Raw genomic sequence first — 22,881 nt, 5'->3', positions numbered from 1 at the left:
TAGCAAGGAGTCTGGTTTTGGGGCTAAGCTTGCCGTGAGCGTGGGCTGGTGGCTGCGGAGGGCCCAGCTCCCCTGCAGCCCGCTTCGGGCAGGAGGACAGGAGCCCGTGGGCGGCCATATGGGCACGCACAGGGCGGTCTGGCCCCAGCTGCCCGGCTCCATCTTGCCGCCATGGCGCGTTGGGTGGGTGGTGGGACAGGTCTGGCCCCTCAGGGCGAGCTGCTGCCGGCCCATAGCGGGCGCAGCGGGGCGTGCGGTGCTGCGCGGCTCAGCGGGGCGGGTGGTGCCGCCGGGGTGGGCGCTGGCATCGCCTCTCCTGCCGACCCCGGGCCATAGGGGTGGCCGCCGGGCCCCGAGGCAAGATGGTGCCTCTCCCCGCGCCATTCGAGGCCGGGCGCCGCTCCTCCAGAAACTACACTTCCCAGCGTGCCCCGCGGCGGAAGGGCACGGAGGCGCGGAGCGGAAGCGGCGTGCCGCGCGGCACTCTGGGACACGTAGTCCGCCCGAGGCACAATCCCGCGAATTTGAAAATTCCCGCGGCGGCAGCACCAGCGGCACCAGCAGCAGCCGCAGCGGCAGCGGCAACTCTCGCGAGACCTCCGCCCCCCGCCCGGCGGGTGAGCGAGCGAGGTGGGTGCCGCGCGCGGGAGGGGGGGGCGGCGGCGGCGGCGGGGCCGGGAGGGGCGGAGCGGGGCGCGCGCGGCTGCGCAGGCCCCGATCGTGGCGCGGCGCGGCCGGGCCCGGTGCGGGCGGGCGGGCGGAGGCGGCTGTAACCGCTGCGGGAGATGCCGCCGGCCTCACCGGCACGTACCGGGTCGGCGGGGGGGCGGGGGAGGGAAGCAGAGGGGAGGGAGCGGGAAGCGGAGAGCGGGGAGGGTGGGCGGCGGCCGGCCGCGTACCGGGCGCTCCCCCGGCGGCTGCAGGCCGGCGGCGGGCCCGGCCCCTCGCCCCTTACGTAAGGGCCCGCGGGCGGCGGCGCCGCGTCCCGGCCCGGCCCGTTCCGAGCCGCCGCACGTGGCCCGGGGTGAGGCCTGGGCAGCGCCACCGGGGGCGGACACGGGCCGGGGGGGGGGGGGGGGCGGCTGCTGCCAGGGGGCGGCTTCCCCGCAGCCCCCGAGCCCGCCCCGCCGCTCCCTGCCCCCGCCTTGCGTTCCTTCCTTCTCCTTTTTTCCCTTTTTTTTTTTCCCTTTTTTTCCCTTTTTTTCCGTCCCCGCTGATCCCTCGCGGCGCGGTTCGCCGGGGTGTTGGCCGTCCGACGGGGTCGGGCCGCGTCCTGCCCCGCCGGGGGTGCGGGGACCCCCGGGGACCCGCTGGGAGTGCAGGGACCTGCCGGGGGTACGGGGATCTGCCGGGGTGCCGGGACCTGCCCGCCTTCCTTCTCTCCACCCCAGCGCCGCTTTCCCCGGCGTGCTGCCGAGCATGTTGCTGCCGCTCTGAATTTCTGCGCGAAGCGTGCATCGCCCTTGCAAGTTGCTGACTTAACCATAAATACTCGCTTTCTTCAATAAGCCCGGTCCGGAGGTGCTGCCGGTAGGGAGAAGCGTGGCGGCTGGCTTTCAGCTTTCAACTTCCTCACGGTGGTTTGTAAAATATTCTGAAATCTAGGGGCTTGGTGAGGAATCCCGCGCCCTGTCTGTAGTGCAACGTGGTCGTTCAGGTGCCCTATTCACCCCGTCGCTGTGGGTGTTTGTGGCGGTCCCGGCGGGCGGCTGTCACGTGTTGGGGCACACGGTGCCGTGTCCTGCTCTGCTGAGGACAGCTCCTCGTGCGCCTACTGCATCGACTCGTTTTGCTGCATTCATTTGCTCGGGGATTGCTTTTTTAACGCAGTGAGATGAACTTAATCAGGCTCCTATTAATTTCGTGCCTTCTACCTAGTAAGCTGTCAGATGCAGTTTTAGAAGAATAATGGTGACAAGCGGTTGCTGGTGTGGTGCTGTTCTGCTTGTGCAGAGAACAGAACACTCAAACGGGGAGGACAGTCACCGAAAGCCTGGGCCTGTCCATCTGTGTTTTACGTGTTTTTGCCGTTTTCAGCTTGTCGTGTTGCTCCCTGTGAAAGTGCTGGGAAGTACACGTTTTATGGTGGCATGCCAGGATGCTGGAAATGCCTGGTTAACTACCGGCCGTCTGTTAGGAGGCTTGTGCGTGTTCTGTGCTGTGGCTGCTAACACCTGCCTCTGCCCGCCCAAATCCAAAATCGTGCCATCATTCAGGGTTTTTTGACACGTTCATGTCTTTGGGAATAATTCACGATATGTGAAGTTTTAAGCACCTAGGGTGAAAGAGGAATTGGCAGTGTGTACACAGACTGCTTTGGTGTAGGATGCAGCTGAAAGGTTGGATGCTGATTTTACTCCTGAACATGGAGTAAGCCTGTGGTATTTTACACTAATCTGGTTTCCAACAGACAGGAGGAATACAAATATGATCGCAGTCATTGTCTTCAGAGAGGGCTGAAATACAGTCAGTTTTGGATGTATTTCTGAACAGGAGAGGCTTCGTGCCTTTAGCCTATCTCTTTCTGACCTAGTCACAGGATTCTTGTGAGCAAATGTTTTTCCACTGCTCTGATTCCCAGAATCAGAGCAGAAACTTAGCAGAATGATGCAAGTAAACCATACTAATAACCCGATCACTATACATATTGTTCATAGTTTATCATGGAGTTTATCTTCCCAGTTCCATATTGCCTGGCCAGATGTCTAGGAAAAATCAAAAGTCATAAATTCTTGTTGGCTTGCTAGAGGAAACATAGGCATGCCTGGTGCTGTAGCATTTTTTCATGCTTCTATATGCATTTAAAGTAGCTGCAGCGTGATTAAATGTAAGGTTACAAGAATGATGCAGGTGTTGGAGTGTTGCCTGTTTGGCGTTTCTGGGGGGTGGCACTGGACGGATGCACGTGAGGGGACTGCGGGCAGGACGGCGCTGTGTCAAGCCGGGAGCTTCCCACCGGAGAAGAGGAGTCCATTTGGCTTTGGTTCAGGGTGGTGACTGTGGGGCTTGTTTGTTCTTTGAAATCAAATCTCCCCACTGGATTATCTTAAAATATGATTTCCAGTGTGGCCACACAAAGCTCAGGCCTTTCCTCTGTGCTCTTGGCCTCTCCAGGGGGGCAGTGGCAAAGGCAGGAGGGCTGAGGGCGTGCGGTTGGGAATGCCACCTATCCTACTGGGATGTGTGTTGGGTCTTTTCCACAGAACTATCGTGCGACTATTGCGAAATACCATCTTAGTAATCATGAAGTGCTTGTCACACAAACTTGTTTTTCAGAAGCGTTAGTGCTTATTTATAGAAAAGATTTATGGTTTTATTCACTACGATCGTGTTCTTTTCTGAATTGCATGCTGTTTTCTACACTTCCTTCATACGTGCTGTCAGAATCAGTGTTCTCCCTTAGAGGAGCATCAACTGGGTGAACGTTTTAAAGTAGGCTACTTCAGGGTTTTTGAAGTAGTATTTAAAAAAAAATGCAGTGCTTTTATTAATGATCTGGATGACGAGAGTACCTTCAGCGAACAACTCTTTCCTCAAGCCAGCAGCTTACTTTTAACAAAACAGTAAATCAGACTGTGAAGCAATTGCCATGTGCAAAATACCAAAGAAGTTATTTCTGGTGGTGGTGGGTCTTTTTTGGCCTAGTCAGAATGCAGAATCTTACCGGATTCCGAGTAGAACAGCATGTCTGGTAGAAGTCGCTGGGACCCTGGACAGAGACTACATGTTTCGGATCCTTTTTCTTCCCTTTATCTCCTTGTCTTACGTGTCTTCTAAAATGGATAACAATTGCTGACAGAAAAAGAACCCAAGTAATAAGAACACATTATATCCTATTACATGAGAAGCATTTTGGGTGGGTTTTCTTATTTTTTTTAAAGTTAATGACATAGTCTACTTTTGGTATCTGTTTTATCTCCTGTTTCCATCTGTTCTGTTTATCTCCTTCTGCATGTGCTCTGCTGAGTAGTCTCTTTGTTCATTACACAGTATATCCCCATTACTTTATCCTGTATTTGTCTTGAATATGATTTTTCTGCTTGGTTGCCTTCTTTTTCTGCTCTTTCAGATGTATCAGCTGGCTGTCCTGTTGTTCCTCTCTTGAAATTTCTTCTCCTGCTTATATTCTCTGGTCATTCCTCCTTGTTCAGCATCACAGAGTTGCAAAGGAACCTATGAAAGCAGTTGGACATTGATGGAAATTAAAAAGATGCTATTCACAAGCCCAGAATGTCTCTATTAGTATTTGGCATTATGGGTTACTCATGCAACATGTTCAATCACTCATTATGAGTAAACTAAGCCAGACTGCTGGTTGACATACAGAGCATTTTACTGTCTGGAGCACCTGTATGCAGTGCAAAAGTTCATCCTGTTGGCATTGCTAAATGATGATAATTATGTAAAGGGGGCTCACAGGAAAGATGGGGAGGGACTTCTTATCAGTGGTTGCAGTGACAGGAGAAGGGGTTTTAAACTAAAAGAGGGTAGGTTTAGATTAGTTATAAGGAAGAATTTCTTTACTCTGATGGTGGTGAGGCCCTGGCACAGGCTGCCCAGGGAAGCTGTGGGTGCCCCATCCCTGGAGGTGCTCAAGGCCAGGCTGGATGGGGCTTTGGGCAACCTGGTCTGGTGGGAGGTGTTCATGAACAGGGCAGGGGGGTTGGAACCAGGTGGTCTTTAAGGTCCCTTCCAACCCAAACCATTCTGTGATTATGTAATTACTAAAAAGCAAATTCAGCTAACCTACTGTGAATAAGTTGTCCCACTTGGAATTTATCTGTGCTAGTTGTGAATGCTGGCAGAGTGGTCAAGCTGGCCGGCTTGTGGTCAAGCAGTGTCCTGCAATACTGGCTTTGCCAGAAACTGTTTTTTTCAAGATGTTACTTTATTCTTCATGTGGAGGCTCTGTATACGGACAGAAGATACAGCAGCACATTCTCAAATGCATGAGGCTTGTGACTTTAGATAGAGTCTATTCCAATGCCCAGGTCTTGGAGGATAATCCTCCACAGAAGGACAATTCATACAAATTATGTTTGTTTATATAGTCATTTCCCCTTTAATAAGTGTGTTATTCCCAGAGCCTAGTCTTCAAAATTAGCTGTGACTTATGCTGTAAGAGAAACAAGTTATTTTTCTAAAATCCTATCTTACTATCCGGTATGCGAGTAGACTTGAGCTGAGTGTATTGTTTTGCTGCTATTTATCTGTCAATACCTATGCATTGCTTTTTTATTGAAATGTCTCATAGGCATTAGAAAAGCAAATGATTGTCACTTTGCTCTGTTGTAAGGTCAAAAACTCAATGCTTTTTTTTCTGAATGCCTTTTTTTCCCCCCCTTACTTACGAGAAGAGCTACACGTGATGTAAAAGAGATTATTTGCTGTATATTGATGAAAATTCTGTGAATCCCAGAAATTTTTGTCTGACACGAGTCTATTTTTGCATTTATTTCTTTCTTTACAGTGAAGAATGCAAGACCTAACGGCTCAGGTAACAAGCAGTCTGCTGCAGTTTCCTGAGGTGACTATTCAAGCACTTGGGGAAGATGAGATAACCCTAGATTCTGTGCTGCGTGGGAAGTTTTCTGGAGGTGAGCCTTATCCTTTAAAATGTTATTGTTGTACAAAGTCATTATTTTCTGGAGGTTACCTGAAACATAGGGTCATACAATCAACTGCTTTAGATTGGTTCTATTGAGATGCATCAGGCTTAGAGAAGATAAAAGGAATGTCTTGATTATTTAAAATGCTAATATTAGAATGAACTTTCAAAATCGTAACAATCTGCATTGAAGGCCGAGATAATCTTGTGCTATTAAAGTCATTTACTTAAACATGCTGAATCAGTGAGCTTTCCTCAATTTTTAATTAACTAAAGAACAATTTTTCAAGTAATAGTGTTGTCTTGGGCTATATTTATTTGCACCAGCACAAGCTATATGACCATCATGATACCACGTGGAAATAGTTTTACAATGTTAGAGACAAAAAAAAGAAGAAAAAAAATATTTTCCAAACTGAGTAAAACAGAAAGAAGAGGCTAAGAATGTTAGGCACTGCAGCCATTATTTCCAAACTCTTGAATGGGATGCAGGTGAATATCCAGTGAGAGTTTCTGAAGTGGCTAAGCAGATTAGATAGTTTTTCTTTCTGTGTGATCAGAAAGTAGAGCTAGGTGCCTATCTGGATTTCTAGGCTTCTGTTAAGACCAGGTAGAATCCACCTACCTGACCGTAAACGTAGTAATTGAGTTAATACTTCTTTGAGTTTGAGGTAGTTCTGTGACACAAAAACTCTAAATCCTTTGGTAATCAGCACAGGTAAAATTTGTAATTTACTAATGCATTTACGGTCACTTTATGATAATTTCTTCTCAAATTCCAAATCCATACCCAAAGCAGGGTTATGTCAAGTAAAATTAATAAACTAGAATGAATGTTACAGTTGAAATATGCTTGAAGACTTGAATATCCTTATGTATTCAGATGGTTTTTAGCAAAACCAAGCCAAATATGGCGTAAAGACTGGATCAGTATATTGTAATCCTTATCCCCAAAAATCAAAATCATTCGCTGCAGGGATGACAAGTGCGAATGCCAAGTAATAAGGTTGTAAATTTTAAGGTGTGCTGCTTGAGGATTTCAATGGGTGATTTTAAAGAGTTGACCAAAATTACATAAGTTAGTCTTCCTCTGCTAGCTACTTTTATTGAGGGAAGGGGACGATGACTTTGAAGTTGTTTTCAGTCCTCTGCTGGCAATTTTCTTGAGTCAGCTTTCTTTTCTCTTACAGGGAGAAATGGCCAGGCATGGTTGGCATGTGGTCCTCAACTTGAGGTAGTGAACTCTGTGACGGGAGAGAGGATCTCTGCATATCGTTTCAGTGGAGTGAATGAACAGCCTCCCACTGTTCGAGTGGTAAAGGAGTTCTCCTGGCAGAAGAGAGCTGGGCTATTGGTGGGATTGGAAGAAGCAGAGGGAAGTGTTCTCTGTCTGTACGACCTTGGAATATCAAGAGTGGTTAAAGCAGTTGTTCTTCCAGGAAGGGTATGTACTTGTTAATCAGCGAAGCAAAGCTTTTATCTTACTATGTTCTGTTTTGGGAAAAGCTTTGGAGCATCTCTTTGTAGGAGGTATTTTTTTCTGTGCTGTATTAACATACTGTAACTTCAGAGCATCCAGGCAAGAGAGTCTTGATGTAAAAGGAGGGGCCTAACAATACCATTGTTTTTAGAGTTACACTGATAGTAAAACGGGTTTTCTCAGTTTATCTAATTCTCCAAGTTCAAAAAAGGTATTGATTTTTTTTTTTTTCCTGGTCAGATTGAAAAAGAAAAAAGTGCTTTGAAGTGTCTGTAGTACATGTTTCCTAAGTGGTTAATTTCTGTCAGAAGTACTGTCTTTAAAGTATCTCAGACTTCCATAGCTGTTCTGCAGTGAGTGACTTAGGCACAGTCACATGCATTTCAAGTTGAAGTTTTATATCTTAAATCTAAATAGAATGAGCTGGGAATAGGAAAATGAAAGTAGGTTAAGAAGGATCATTGTCACATATTTAATCAGTGTGTATGGAAGTCATTTGAATATAGTTACAGCTATCAGTTGTATGAGGGAGTTTTGCTGTGGCGCAGCAAACTGTTCAGGAGAAAATGTGAGGAATCTTGCAGGGGGAAGTTGGCTGTTTTGTGATAAGGGTTATGAATTTTGGGATAAAGCCAAAGCTTATCTGAATTTTTGCTGTTCTGCCCTAAATGTTTTTGATTACAAGCATGTTTGGTCTGTTGCTTTTGTTTTGATTCCTATCTTTTTGCTATTAGATTAATTACATCAACATAGACAGGGCACAGGTATTACTAATTGGAGCATAAAGTTCTTAAGTTGTGTGTAGGAGCAAAGGTAAGCAAAAACAAGTAGATAAAACTTGCACTTGACTACTGTCCATTTGTTTTGGATTTCATTATTCTGTAATTCATATCAGCACGTATATAATGTATAACCTGATTTAATCTGCCTAAATTTTTCTGATTCTTCCACACTGATTATTTTTAAAAGTAAAATGCGAATCTTTTCTTAGTATCGCTTTCTGCAGTTTGAGTTGTTGCTTTTTTAAGGTTTTAATGAGAACCTTAATTTATGGACTGTTTTTACTGTGGGTATATCTTCTGTAGCCAGGTGTAGAGGTTAACTAGCTTATAGTAACTCTGGTCTGAGATGTTGAACCATTAATGTATCCATACAGTGTAGTTATAGTGACTGTATAACTGACTTTTAGTGCAAGAGTAGATTAGTCATTCAGAAAGGAAAGGATTCAAAAAAGTTGCAAACTTAGGAAAAAAAAATGGCTTTTTGTTTTGTGGGAGCATCTCTAATTGCCTCTGGACATCTATGCAAAATGCAGCGGAAAATTAAAAATGTTACTGCAATCCTATTTGAACTAGGTTCCAGTAAAAGCAAATTTGAACTAAAACATTAATTAAATTTTACAGTGCTTGTATGTTTCAGAACTATAGAACAGTATTTTCACAAATCTTCCCGGTTTGTGTGAGGCAGAAGAGTAGCATTCAGATTCAGTGAGCTGAGAAGAGTTGTTTTTGTTCATTCCCAGAATGAGCTGGCAGTGGTCTAGGAGGATGTGAAAAGCCAGTGCAGAGAACAGTGGAAAAATGTGCTGTTTCAGGAGCTTTTACATAGAAAATTGAAGTGTTAGAACCCAGAAACATTTTTGCAAAAATTGAAAAGATTCATTTGGAGCCAGTAGTACAATGAAAAAAATGGTAAAAGAGAAATCAGAAGTAACACTTGACTGATGGGTAGTGCTGCAGTGAGGTGTGTACTGTACTTGTGCTCTCCTCGTAACAGTCATCAAGATGTGCAGCAAAAAATTTGAATACTCAAAATGCTTTTTGTACTGCTTTGAGTAGCAGAGAAGATTGGAGATTCAATTTGATTCATAGGAAAAATGAAACAAAATGCAGGTATCTAAATAACTGCAGATACGTCTATGATTAGAAGTGTTGTGACAGCTGAAAGACAAATTCTGTAGTGGATTGTTGGGCAGTGTAGTCGTAACAAAGAGGGAGACTTTGGGGTCTTCAGGGTTTAGTTATTTTTTCCAACAGTGGAAAGAAAAATATATAGGAAGAGAAAAAATATATAGGAAGAGACTACCTTGTGATGGACACTTACTTCTTTCGGTTCGATGTAAAGTTGTTGTTGACATAAAGCTTCCTGTTTTCATTCTGTTGTATTTTGCAAGAAGACTAAATGACAGACTATGTTCTTTCCTCGTACAGCTTTGCAGGAGTGTTCAGGTGTTTGTATTTCTGGCATAGCAGTGAGTGTTGTCCCAGAAGCTGTTGCAGGTGCTTAAGGGTCTTCAGTTTAAAATAAAGCAACGTGCAGACTGCTTTACAGCAGCCAGATGGCTTTTGAAGATCTCTAAGGAAGGAGACTACGACCTCTCTGGCAGCCTGTGCCAGCGCTCCATCACCTGAGCAGCAAAAAAAATTCCTGATGTTCAGGCAGAGCCTCCTGTGTTCCAGTTGCCTCTTGTCCTGTCCCTGGGCACCACAGAAAAGAGCCTGGCTCTGACCTCTTTGCACCCTCCCTTCAGGGATGTGTGTTCATTGTGAGATCCCTCCCAAGCCTCTTCTTCTCCAGGCTGAACAGCCCCGGCTCTCTGTTTTCCCCCAAAGGAGGGATGCTCCAGTCCCCTCACGGTGTTTGTGGCCTTTCACTGGCCTCCCTCCAGCACGTCCGTGTCCCTCTTGTACTGGGCAGCCCAGACACGGACACAGTAGCCCCAGCGTGGCCCCACCAGTGCAGACTAGAGAGGAAGGGTCCCCTCCCTCAGCCCGCTGGCAGCTCTCCTCCTCACGCAGCCCAGGACACCATCGCTCTTCTCTATGACAAGGGCCTGTTGCTGACTTGTGGCCAACCTGCTGTCCATCAAGGACCCCCAAGGCCTTTTCTGCAAGGCTGCTTTCCAGCTGGCTGGTCCCCGGCATGTTCTGGTGCCTGGGGTTGTTCCTGATCAGGTGCAGGACTTTTTGCAGGTCAACAATGAGAAGTGCAAGAAGTTCCTCTCGGCCCATTTCTTTGACTTGCTGAGGTCCCTCTGGATGGCAGCACAACACTCTGGTGTATCAGCCTCTCCTCCCAGTTTTTAGCGTGTCCAAACTTGCAGAGGGTACACTCTGCCCCATCATTCAGATCACTGAAGATGTTTAACAGGGCTGGGCCCACTGTTGACCTCTGAGGTACACCGCTTGGTACTGGCCTCCAACTTGATGTTGTGCCACTGATCACCACCCTCTGGGCTCTGCCCTTCAGCTGGTTTTTGATCTGCATCACTGTCTGCTCACCCAGCCCATATATCAACAGTTTGTCTGTGAGGATCTGACAGCAAACAGTGTCAAAGGCCTTACTGAAGTCCTGGCGGACAATATCCACTGCTCTCCCCTTGTTAACCAGTCTAGTCATTTCATCACAGAACTTTATCATGTTGATTCTCTTTGGCCAGTCCATGTTGACTTCTGATGGTTTTCTTGTCATTAATGTGCCTGGAAAATGATTTCCAGGATTAGCTACTTCATAAAGAAGGCATAGACTATATCACAGTGCTGATAGGCTGTGAGCACTGGGAGAACTAGATTTTATTTTGTCTTACATAAGGCTGTTAAATGCAGTAAAGTTTCTCTTGTAATTAATTTTAAAATTTTTCTTAGTTATTTCTAAGTAGGAAAGGGAAGTTGGTAAGCTGTAATAACAGAGTGTACCATTTAAATTGGAATTAATTCAATTAAATAGCTGTAGGAAATACAGTAAATGAGAGGCAGTAGCAGATTTTTGTACAGGACTGATTTTTTTTATTGAAATAATTGAAAACAATGCTTTGCTTTCAAGTATTATGATTGTGCATTTACATCATAGTGCATGTTTCTTATGCATTAATTTTGGCTTCCCTGTTGAATGATTTCTATTTAGCTCGTCAAACAGGTTAAATATTAACTTACAGTTTTCCTGTAGGTAACTGCTATAGAACCCATAATTAATCATGGAGGAGCCAGTGTGAGCACTCAGCACCTACACCAGAGTCTGCGATGGCTCTTTGGAGTGGCAGCAGTGGTTACAGATGTTGGACATATACTTCTGGTTGACCTTTGTTTGGATGATTTATCTTGTAGTCAGAATGAAATAGAAGCATCCGGTAAGCTTGCATTTTTTTCAACTTGAAACACTCATTTTAAATGTAAGAAAGCTTATGTCTTTTAAGTAAACAATATAGATCCAATTTTGAATATACTAGCATACAGACTACTGATTGCAGATGGCAGTTTGGTATCATGACGTCCTGAACTGGTTAAAGATGGGAGTGGCTTAATGCTCTTTCTAAAGTTAAAAATGCTAGCCGTCTTCCACCAAGATCACTATGTCACCAATTCTTGCCAGTGATGTATAGGAATTTTACTATCTGAGCCACTGCAGCTGTCTGATGGGAAGTTGTCAGAGGTGCTCTTTTTATTGGGAATAGTATTTTCGTTCTATTAACTAACATGGGGGCAAATTGTAGGCATATTTTAAAAAATAAATCCAACTTACCAAAAGTCATGCATTTGGATGAATGAAATACCTGATTTACCTATTCAGTTTTCATATGCTGTTCTGTTATTACAACAGTAGCTTCAGGAGTTGATATCACTTCAAATAGCTTCATCATGAGACCCACGCTCCTGATGTACAGAGTTCAAGAAAAAATTCTTTCTGTTTACACTTCTACCTGGTTTTGAAATACAAGTGAGAATTTCAATCGAGTCAGAGAGTTCTTTGAATACATATGAAATGACAATAGCAAATTACTGTTACATACATGGATATTTGGCCTGGGATGGTAAAATTAGATTATCAGTGTTGTCATGTCAGTATTTAACATGCATACTAAGTGGAATAACACATTCTTTTATCAAGTGATTTTTTTTTTTTTGTGTGTAGACCTAGAAGTTGTCACTGGAATTCCTGCTGAAGTTCCACAAAGAAGAGAAGCTGTGACCAGAGAGGGGCGACATCTCTGTTTTCAAGTACAAAATCCGTCAGGAACAGCAATATCAACCCTGTGCTACATAAGCAGAAGCAATCTGCTTGCTGTGGGTTTTTCAGATGGCTACCTGTCACTATGGAATATGAAAACTTTGAAGAGGGAGTAAGTAGGCTTGTATGCTTGCAGGGAGGTGCAGAGAACTCAATTCTTAACTTAAGGAAATATGTTAAATTAAAGAAAATTTTGTCAGGGACTGAAATTCTTTAGAATAATCCTGGAATGCTTAGAAAATCTCTTCGGAACTAACTATGAATTCATACATGGATTAAGTTGACCACTTTCTCCCCAGTGGCCTATGTTTATTTTCCTTATTGTGCCTCTGGATTGAAGAATTGTGGAAAGCATTTGTGTTTGGGTTATTGGCAATTAAGATGTGATAGAGCTGATTTTTGTAAGACAGTGCATTTTTCAGAACTATTTACTGTGAGTAGGGCATAAATTGCAAGGCTGAAATATGTTAATAATATATTTTTTTTGTTACAATATTCTCTAAAGTGTCCAGGGTGAAACTATTGAGACATGAAAAATCGGTAGCTGACCTGTGCCTGAGAATTTATTTTTTCCTATGTTTCAGCCTTCTCTGATACAGGAGATCGGTCTGTACCAAGGAAAGGATGCATGCAAATGAAAGTTTGCTTAGAATGCTTGGAGACTAGAAAAAGGGACCCATAAATTTATGGGTGATAGAAAAGTTAAGGGATGATTTCAAAGAAGAATCTCTCTTGAAATACTTGACCAGATTTAGAAAGGGATTCACGTAAGCAAATCTGCAGTGACTAACCAGAAATTATTGGATATGTAAATAGACGGTGAAATAATTAGTTGGAAAGAATAGATTGTGAAGTTACAAATAAAATTCAGAAGTCTGGAAGAAGAATGTTTTTCTGCATAGCCCAAGTAAAGAAACAAGAAGCTACTTCTGTTTGGCACTGTTTTAAATTTTTAAGAACTTTCAGTTCTATATTTAAGTAAGATACAAAAGTAGGAATCATCTCTTGCCCAGCAATTGAAGTAATTGTTTAGGAGAAGCTAGTTTGAATTATCTTATGCAAAGGTAGTAAACACAGGTTATTGCATTTGATAGACAATAATCTTTTCACCTCTTGACTAGTCCTTGAAAAGTGGTCACTTCCTTGAATCACTTGTTCAAGATGCAAGTATGAGAGTAAGCATGTAGGTACTCTTCTGAGAAGATGCTTCTACTCTTCTGCAACCTTGGCTGATAGACTTACCTTTCTTATTTTTCTTATTTAAACCTGTAGGTACCACTCTCAACTTGAAGGAGGAAGGATTCCTGTATATGCTGTTACTTTCCAAGAGCCTGAAAATGATCCTCGCAATTGTTGCTACTTGTGGGCTGTTCAATCTACGCAAGAAAGGTAAATTAGAGTATATATTTTATATTTCATTGAATTAAGTTAAAATATGTATGTTTACTTTGTTTAAATATCCAGGGTGTTTTCTCCAGTACAGAAGGTTTTAAGCTTACAACGCCATTTTTACAGTTTTTAACAAATAACTACTAGTTAAAATAACGATGACCTCAGAAATCCATTTATTATAGAATAAATTTCTTCTTTCATTTGTAGTTTGAAACTTCCGAGAAGTCAGTCCATGAGAATGAATAAACATTGACTATCATGTTGTAGTCTTTGTCTTTTTCTTGAGTTTGGGATTTAACTAGGTGTGTAATGCCACTGTATTTGAGCACTAGTAAATCTGTCATTTTCTTTACATACTTTATCTTAGTTTTGACTGTTGACGTTTCCTGCATTTATTGAAATTGCTGTTGTAGAAATGTGTGTCTGTATTTTTAGAGAGTTCTCTGGAAGCCTTGGGTTCATGCAGTTCCTACTTTGCTCAGAGTTTCAGAAAGAAGGTGAAACAGTAGTGGCTATATTTTTGTGCTTGCATGCATAATTATTTCCTTTGTTCCTTGATGACTGCTTCATGATTTGTTTGATACTCACAGTGTGGTATTAAAAGCAGTTTAGGCTGCAAATCTAGAACACTAAATGTGCCGATACAACAGCCTGCTGTCCTAAAGGAGGAGAGTCACAGTATTGCTGATGACCGTCTGCCAGTTTTAGCAGTCTTTGGAACCTCCATGAGTTTAGTTCAGCTCATCTGGCAGAATACCATCCCTGTTCAGCAGAAAAGTAAATGGTTTCCTGCTGGGCTAATGAAGCAAACCAGTATGTGGAAGGGTGCAGTATATGCAGGAGAGGGACTGAAATTTTGTGATAGGGGAAAGGAGAGATATCCCTCTTTCACCATTAGCAAGCTATTTTGTCAACTCAGCTGTTCACAGAGTTGCAATCTTTTAAAGTTTAAATTGAAAGCAGTTTGGATTGAGAACTCTTCACTGTGAAGAACTATTTCCAACATTTTTTAGTATATACAACATATTGAAGCTTTCAAATTATATGGTTAGCATTTGCTGCTGTGGAGCTATTAGTGTCAAGATTTCCTCCTTTATGTTTTAGGAGCTAAATGTGACCTATTGTCATGTTTAGGGAAGTGGTGTTTTTCTTCTTTGCCAGAGCACACTGTTAAGAAAACTTTGGTCTAGGTCTGATAAAAATGATAACGAGGACTATAAAGCAGCTTTCTAATCAAATTTCATAATTTGTACCTTTTTCAGTGAAGGTGATGTTTTGAGTTTACATCTGCTGCAGTTAGCATTTGGTGACAGAAAACGCTTGGCATCAGGACAAGTCATGTATGAGGTAAGACGTGTGTGTATGTGAAAATATGACAACAGTAATTTTCTCTAAGGGAGTATCAATTAAGTTGGCAGGGTAATACTATCAAAATTCAGAGCTGAGTAAAACAACCATCTTTAGCTGATTCCTCTTGGTCATGACCTTTGTCCAGGCATTTTGAAAACAAGTCATATGATTTTAAACTCAGATGTCATGTGTTCAAACTAGATTCATTTGCTAAGAGCTCCTATAAACTCAATTTCCAAAGAGGAAACAGGTTTTACAAATAAAATTATCCTTAACCAAAACATTAAATTAATGGCGTGTAGTGAGAGAAGAAGGGCTTTGAGTAGCTTTGTTTGTTTAGCCGAACTGCAGACTTGAATAAGCTTTTCTGTCTGTAATCCTTTTTAAAAATACAGTTGTGTATCTTTTTTTCTTTTCCTGATCTTTTGTTTTATATTGTTGTTTTTCTTTTGTATTTCATCAGCCGGACTGTAAAGGGAATGCACCTATAGTGTCTTCAGTGTTGATCCTGAAGCATAGTAGCTATAAAGATCCTTCTTTATACATCTTGATTGGATTTCCTGTTAAATCTATTCTTAAAGCCAGCAGAATATGTGAATACAGTAAGCAGTAATATGATTTGGTCAAAAGAGTCTATATAAATTGTTAAAACTGGCTCCAAAAATAATGTGTTTAAAATATAGGTGAGGTATTGGATACCGATGCTGGTTAAATCTAACAGATATAAATAAGATTAATCTGTTTAATGACTGTCTCTAGCAAAACGTAATTCTGTATGCTTGAATCTCTTTCAAAATCCCTTTAAGTCAAGTCATCTTACTTGGAGCAATTCTTTCCTCCTATTTTGATAGTTTTTTTTAAATTGAGTATCCTCAGTAGTTATGATTCTTGTGTCATGGTACTCTGTTTTTATAGGGGTTGTGCCCTTTGATTGTTTAGAACAAAGGCAAAAATTGAGTATAAATTCTGACCTTTTTCCTTATGTACAGCAAAGCTCCTTCCTCATTTGTAAATGTTGATTTTGAGTAGGTTAAGTATAGGTGATTGGGAAAGGTGGTGTTTCTTTAAAAAGCATTACCTATCACGCTGGTAAGATATAAATATCTCCAAGTGATTCAGTAGGTTCTAAATACAGATACCATCTCTTATTTTTTTGTGTGATTTTTGTTGTTATGATATTAATATACCTTGCTTTAGAGGAACAGAGCACACCCTTACTGGGTTTTTAGTTTTTAAAAGGGCTTTCGCTACAGTTCACTTCTGTATTTCTTGCAGTGCTCTAAGCGGTGTGGCAGGTTGATAGGAGAAAACTTCTTTAATCTTTCTCTGTTTCCATTTTTTGTACTTCTTTGTTTTTTATGCTCTTTTAAATGTTATTTTTAGCTTCAGTCTTGGCAGTGGCAGAGGTGGTACCATGTCGTGTGTGCTTCTTTGGAAAAAAATTGTCTATGTCCGTTCCTCTTGTGGCTACTTTGTTCTATCTCAACGCTTTAATGTTAGAACATGGGTCCTTTTACTCTTCAGCAGTTTTTTGTCTTGGTCACCTTACTTGTCTGAACAAGACATGACATGTGTCAGTTTTTAGCTCAGAGGATCAAAATGGTTCAGCAGATTTTAAAAATGGATTCAGTAGCAATTCCAGTTGATGCTCTTTAAAAAAAAATAAAAATAAGCAGAGCGATAAAATAACGTGCTTGTGACCGGAGAGAACTGTGGTGTAGTTAATTTAAGACACTTAACCTTCTGCAGACCTTGCAACAAGTAATTCATTCATATTCTTCTAAGAGGTATCAGGTACCATTCTCTGGATTTGCGATATTCTACCCCTATGCTGTTTCTGCTTCCCAGTAAGTGTTCTGGAAATGCGAAACTGGGACCAGTCTTACAAGGTGGTTGAAGAGAGAATGAAGCAGCTGGGCGTGCTGGGGAGAAAAGATAGCTGACTTCTTCAGCTAGCTTCCATATGAACCACGTAAACATACAGCTTCATACCAAGATGTGATAACACCTACTGTCAACAAACTAAAAAAGACTGAGACAGGTCAGGACAAGGGGGTGTGCTCTGCAGTTGACACAAGGGACCAATGTAGTGTCACTTTAGCCAGTGCTACAGCTCTCAGTGAGTTTCTGAAGGTCTTAATACTTGGATATGCCTACACAGCTGTCCGAGTCAAGTTTCCTGTTTGTCTTCAGGGACAGAAGGTATAAAAATTGTTCCCATTTGCCAGGTGAAGTTTGAGTAAACAGAAAAATGCTGTTGGCCTTTGGTCATTGAGTTGAGTTTATAGGAGCATGAAAGATTTCTTTCCTGTATTAGTTTCCTATATTCCTTAACATAGATTTGCTTTCCTCAGTGGAAAAATTAGCATGCGCTGTAATGCTGCAGAAGTTTTCTTGGGCAGGAATTGTTTGACTTCCAACCCCCCCCCCCAAGTTTGTGAGGAACTAGCCTTTAGGAAGTTACTCAAAATGTCAAGTAGTACAGGTATCCACGTATTCAGTGATACTTCTCTGTGCTGAGTTAAAATAATTGTCATTTCATAAACTAAAAGATCCTTTGACCTTTCAATCCTTTTCCTTACGCTTCAAGATCTGGAATCTTAAGTCAAAGGGAATAGTACCCTTTAACCTGGCTGCATAGATGTTTGATTCTTAAATAATGTAGAAAAGTTATATTCGAGAAGTCCCGATGATTTTGATTAGCAGTTTCCTTTAAAACATCCAGATGCATGCACAGAAAGGTATGAAAAGGACTTGGGCCTAAGCACAATGATAATTGCTGTTATGAGCATATTTTAGATTTTCTGAAAATCAGTTGGATTCATTTAGCAGATCTTTCTGGTAACCACTCACAGTTCTGTCCTCCAGTCACCTCCAGATGGCCCTGCTTGGTCAGGGATTTGGACCAGATGACCTCCAGAGGGCCCTTCCAACCTGAGCCATGCTGTGATTCTGTGATCTAACAGCAGAATTGTCCAGCAGTTAAAATTCATCTCTAGCAGGTTTATTTAGTTTTAGTAGTTTATTTGATGAAACAAACTTCAGGAATGGTGGACTTTTTTTTCAGGGAAACGTTTTATTAAAAATTGTTTGGATAGTTTCCCTCCATAATAGAAGTGAGATTTAATTAGGTTTTGTGCTAGTTTTTCAGGGAGACCTTTTATATTTTCTCATCTGTATGTGTGTGTATTATTTCTGAAGTTACTTGATAGAATGGACTGTGCGTACTTCAAGGTAAACTTTAGCATTTTTCTTTTTAGTAATTAAAGACTTTTTTTTTTTAAAGACAGTTTTGATATTTATTTGTAGTGTTTCTTCAAAGAGAAAGTTGGCCTCTTCTGAGGCTAGATGAATTAGATGTGCCGTGTGAGACTGTATTGTTTTGTTCCAGCTCATTTCAGAGTTCTAAAAGCTTAGGAAACTTGGGTAGAATCTGGTAGAATTGATTTTGGGATTGGTTTGTTTGTTTGGGTTTTAGGGTTGTTTCTGTGTTTTGGCATTCCTTATTTATTTGTGGTGGTGGTTTTTTTTTTGTTTGATTTGAAGTTGTGGAGCTGTTGCTTGTCCACAATGCACACACTGATGTGTTTCACGGCAGACAGTTTGAACCAATGCTGCATTTGGAAAGACAGTATTTCAGTTAATGCTTACTTTAGAAAATGATGCTATCAGAAACTGCAGCAGGACTGTGTTGAACCTCTGAATATGTCTAAGTAGTTTGCCCATTCTGAAGCAATTTGTGATCCTAGATGTGTTGTTCATGTGTACCTCATTTCATCTCTGTTTTCCTCTTCTGCTGTTGGCTGTGCTTGGTGAAGGAACCAAGGGATATTTCATCCATTAGTCTGACAAGATTAGAGGAGGGGCTAGTAGGAACTTACATGGCTTGATACAAGATTGTTGATCAGTAAGAAATTTCTCATAGCTACTCCAGGGGGATGTGTGTTCACTCTAGTGGTGTGCTTATAGTTAATATCTCTATTATCTCTATATCTCTGGTGTGCTTATAGTTAATATTAATAATAAATAAAGAACTTTAGCTGCTGTGATGCCGTAACTTCTTTAATTTCATGGGTTCTGTAATCAAGACATGGAGCAAAGAACTTTGTTTGCATCTGTATTGCATTATTTCAGGTATCTATTTGTAGATATGTATTTAGATCTGTAACAAACCCTTGAGTTTGGAAGAAATTCTGCAAAACATTTTTAGAACTGAATAATGTTAGAGAAATGCTGTGCTTTGAAAATGGGGAAAGTCTTTATAACCAATTTTCCCCACTATGATTTTACTTTTTTTTAAATTTGCTTGCAGATCAGATGTAATTTCTGTTTACTATTGGAAATAATCTAGTGGGAAATACACAACATCACATCTGTATTATATTTAGAGATATGTACAGTTGTTTTAGGTGTAACGTATATTTTCATTTCAAAATGACCTTATTTCTCTCTTCTCTTATTTTTCCCCAGGGCTTTGAATATTGTGATGAAAGGTACAGTTTAGATCTCACAGGTGGAGCCTTTCCCTTGAGAGGACAGAGCAGCAATACTAAATTACTCAGCTGTCAGACTGTAGAGAAATTTCGCAACCACGTTGACAGAGAGGATAGCGTTAACGAAGGTTTGTTGTGATGTCCATGTTTGGTTATTCCAAAAGGAATGGTTTTGGAATCTGAACAATGAATGTTCTGTACCCACGGTCTGAAAGTTAAATATCTGTGTAGAATAGCCTGTTCGGCTTATCTAAAAAGAAAAATGGGGTGCTTAAGTTACATTTAAAGATGGAAATGGACAGTGCAATGAAGAAATCTGGTATTGAGTGAATTTTGTAAAGTCAGAAATTGTGCGTTTCTTTTTTTAAAAAAGTATTTGACACTTAGCCATTTTTAAAACTTGCAGGTAAAAAGTACTTTGGACATTGTTTATTAAAGCACAGTGCTGGTCTTTAATAAGTTTGACCTGCTGACAGTGTTCAAGGAAGACTCAAATGTATAAGATAAATTTTAAATTCAGTGGAAGGAAAAGATTACTTGTACTTAAAAATAGTAGATGTCATAGCTGTTAGCAAAATAAAAACAAAAAAAAAGTTCAATAATCCCTTTCTTTCTGCATTTCTTCAGCCAGTTTTCAATTTAAACTGTTACAGTACTGTTCAGCTGTCAAATTCATGATTCATCTTTGTTATCTAAGTATCAATACCTGAAAGTAGCCAAGCTACTTGTTGTATTAAATCGGAAAGAAGTAACTTTTTTAAGGGGAGCTTCAGTGTGCCATGAGAATTAATGCAATGGATTTGTTTAAATAAAAAGCAGAATTGTTCAAGAAAAAAAATACTTATTGTTCTAACAAAATAAAAGGTATTTGCCTGCAGAAGGCAATCTTTTTGAGAGAGTAAGATGCGCTTTAGACAAACAAATCAGGTAAAAATTATTTGGCATTGAATGCTACAGCTCACTTTCATTCTTTGAAGAAGTAAAGACATGTTTAAAAAATATTTTCATTTAATGATGGGAACATTAAAGTTTTATGAAAAAGTGAATTTGCTTTTCCTAAGTTTGTTAAAATATTTAAAATTGGTTGATGCAGGCTTGCAGGAATTAATTATTATTTGTGACATGCTAGTCAGTAATGATTTTTTCTGGCTGCTTTAAAAGTGCTTTTTAGTGTCTTTGGTCTGTTTTAGGGCCAAAGATGAATACGTTGGTATTGGCAGCTGCAAGATTATAGAATGAAACTTCTTTAGGAAAAAAAATAGGTTTTGCTTTATGCTTGCTGACATGCTATGGCAATGTATAGCATGGTGATTTGTGTAATACTACTCAGTCTTTTATCCCTCCAGATATTGTTTCTGCTCGCTGCTTAGAACAATAAGATCATTTTCTTTATTCCTTAGGACTGTTATTTGGATATTTTTCTTTCTGTTCAGACCTATATCTGCATCTGCCTGTCCATTTTTTCCTCTAAAGCTAATGGATTCCTACACCTATAAGTTCTTTACTAATAGCTTTCTGTGTCCACATGTGCAGTTAAAAAAAACAAACAAACTAAAAACAACACCCTCTTGGCACTTCTTCCATTATCTTACAGAAATTAAAGATACATATCTGGGCTTACAAAATCAGTTATGCGCTGTCCATATCTTTGAGACTGTTGCGGTGATAATTTTCAAAGCTTTTTGTTTTGATTGTGTTACTCCCTTGTCCACTTCTCCTCTCCCCCCTCTGTTGTTTTTTTTTTTTTTTTTACTGGACTTACGTCCGATGTTACAGAGAAAACACTTGCATGATCTTGGCAAGGCTATTTCTGTTTATTATCTTTGATTTAGTCCTGAAATGTCAACTTGCATTTCCAATTGTGATGCCATCCTCTATAAACAGTATGTTGAAATCTAATAAACATTTGGGATTTTCTCCACTTGTCATATATTTCTGAGAAGGGTTCATTCTAAAAACTTGTCTTTAAAAAAAAAAACAAAGTTTCTAAAAGTAGCAATATGTATGTTCCTAGCATATTTTTGGTAAAGAATTTATCAAGCCAAATATCTCAATTAGTAATATACGGAAAACTTAATTGCCTAACAATTATATATTTGATTTTGATTAGAACTGATACAGTCTTAACAAGAAAAAGGGGCAGTATGACTAATCTATCACAGATATATATGCTATCCTACCAATTTTTTTATTTTTAGTAGGTGTTGTCTTTCATGAGTGATACAAAAGAATTAAAATGGAAAGTGATGCTTTAAAAATATCAAAAATATAATATTTTCTACTACTGAGACACAATTTCTTGTCTTTTACAGTAATATCTCCTGACACCAGTGTATCAATCTTCAGCTGGCAAGTGAATACATATGGTCAGGGAAAGCCATCTACTTATTTGGGTGTATTTGACATTAATCGCTGGTATCATGCTCAAATGCCAGATTCACTAAGGTAGATTTTTATTATGTTGTTTTCAGTGTCCTTACAAATAACTTAATTTGAATGTTAGTATTGAAATTATATATTTGCTTCCTTAAAGGCCAGAAGAATTCCTTCATAATTGCCCATATTTTGCCTTATGGTCATTGGATACTGTAATAAGTATGACTTCTCCAAACCTCATTTTGGATATTCTGGTACATGAGCGGAGTTTAAGTCGTGGAGTTCCTCCTTCTTATCCACCGCCTGAGCAGTTTTTTAATCCAAGTACCTATAACTTTGGTAGGTATTTCACTGTGTTTAATAGGGATAAGTTTAAGAATTGAGGTCAAATGTCATTTACTGGTTCTCTTTTTCAATGTTTGTCACTTTAAAAATCAACAAAAAACCATAAACCCAACCTATGATTATGCTGTACCAACAAGGTACTTAATATTGTGTAACACGCCAGAGACATTTTGGGGTTTCCGTGCTTATGTAACATAGCCTGTGAATTCGTGATGGTTATAAAATCAAATTACTTTAAGCTGAAGGTCTTCCAACAACAGTAACACTGGAGATAAAATTTATACGTGCAGTAATAATATTTTTTTAAATGTTTGTAAGTGACCTGGAAAAAAAAAAAAAAAGGAAGAAAAAAAAAAGGGGGGGTACTCACATATTTCCAGATATATTGCTGTGTTACAAATGTAAACTGGCCGTAATGAAATGGTGAGAGTATAGGGTTTTAACAAACATTCTTTGTTTCTGCAGATGGTACGTGCTTGCTGAACTCTGGAGTTGTTCACATGACTTGCACTGGCTTCCAGAAGGAGGTGATCTTTTATTGTATCTTCATGGCGAATGTCAAGAAGCGTGCATTTCCTGTTTTTCTATTGCACTGTTTTCAGCATCAGGCCATTTTGTGTTTATCCTGCCCACCCGCTGACAGAATTGCAACTGCATCCTGCCAGTTTTAAGTAAATGGTTATGTTTTAGATCTACTTCGGGGACTGAAAACTGCCATTGACTACTCGTGAGCATGATGAAGGATTCGATGTCCAGAAAAGAAAAGAAAGTTGTTCTTAGGAACAAGAATAACAATCTTGTAGAAGTCAGGGAAAGCTGTTGCTTCTTGATTG

The 22,881-nt window shown here is 40.6% G+C and overlaps 1 protein-coding gene across 3 annotated transcripts in view; it reads left to right on the top strand.

Annotated features, from left to right (window-relative positions):
- The first annotated feature begins 485 nt into the window (after nucleotides 1-485).
- The window catches only part of AHCTF1 (AT-hook containing transcription factor 1), a 47,057-nt gene continuing 24,661 nt past the window's right edge, over nucleotides 486-22,881 (top strand). The window contains exons 1-11 of one of the 3 annotated variants that reach the window (XM_083830365.1): nucleotides 486-630; nucleotides 5,471-5,597; nucleotides 6,799-7,052; nucleotides 11,034-11,214; nucleotides 11,997-12,204; nucleotides 13,365-13,481; nucleotides 14,747-14,831; nucleotides 19,305-19,455; nucleotides 21,640-21,772; nucleotides 21,861-22,042; nucleotides 22,514-22,575. In XM_083830365.1, the coding sequence (XP_083686491.1) occupies nucleotides 5,477-5,597; nucleotides 6,799-7,052; nucleotides 11,034-11,214; nucleotides 11,997-12,204; nucleotides 13,365-13,481; nucleotides 14,747-14,831; nucleotides 19,305-19,455; nucleotides 21,640-21,772; nucleotides 21,861-22,042; nucleotides 22,514-22,575 (1,494 nt within the window). In that variant the 5' untranslated portion in view covers nucleotides 486-630; nucleotides 5,471-5,476. Of the gene's footprint in view, nucleotides 631-669; nucleotides 804-3,836; nucleotides 3,857-5,470; nucleotides 5,598-6,798; nucleotides 7,053-11,033; nucleotides 11,215-11,996; nucleotides 12,205-13,364; nucleotides 13,482-14,746; nucleotides 14,832-19,304; nucleotides 19,456-21,639; nucleotides 21,773-21,860; nucleotides 22,043-22,513; nucleotides 22,576-22,881 lie in introns of those variants that run through there. The other 2 variants (XM_083830364.1, XM_083830366.1) reach the window with 2 other exon arrangements.

The sequence above is a fragment of the Anser anser genome, assembly GCF_964211835.1.
Source record: "Anser anser genome assembly, chromosome: 3".
In the NCBI taxonomy this organism is placed as follows: Eukaryota; Metazoa; Chordata; class Aves; order Anseriformes; family Anatidae; genus Anser; species Anser anser.
The sequence above is the reverse complement of the archived record's forward strand: the minus strand, read 5'-3'. Positions and strand labels throughout refer to the sequence as shown.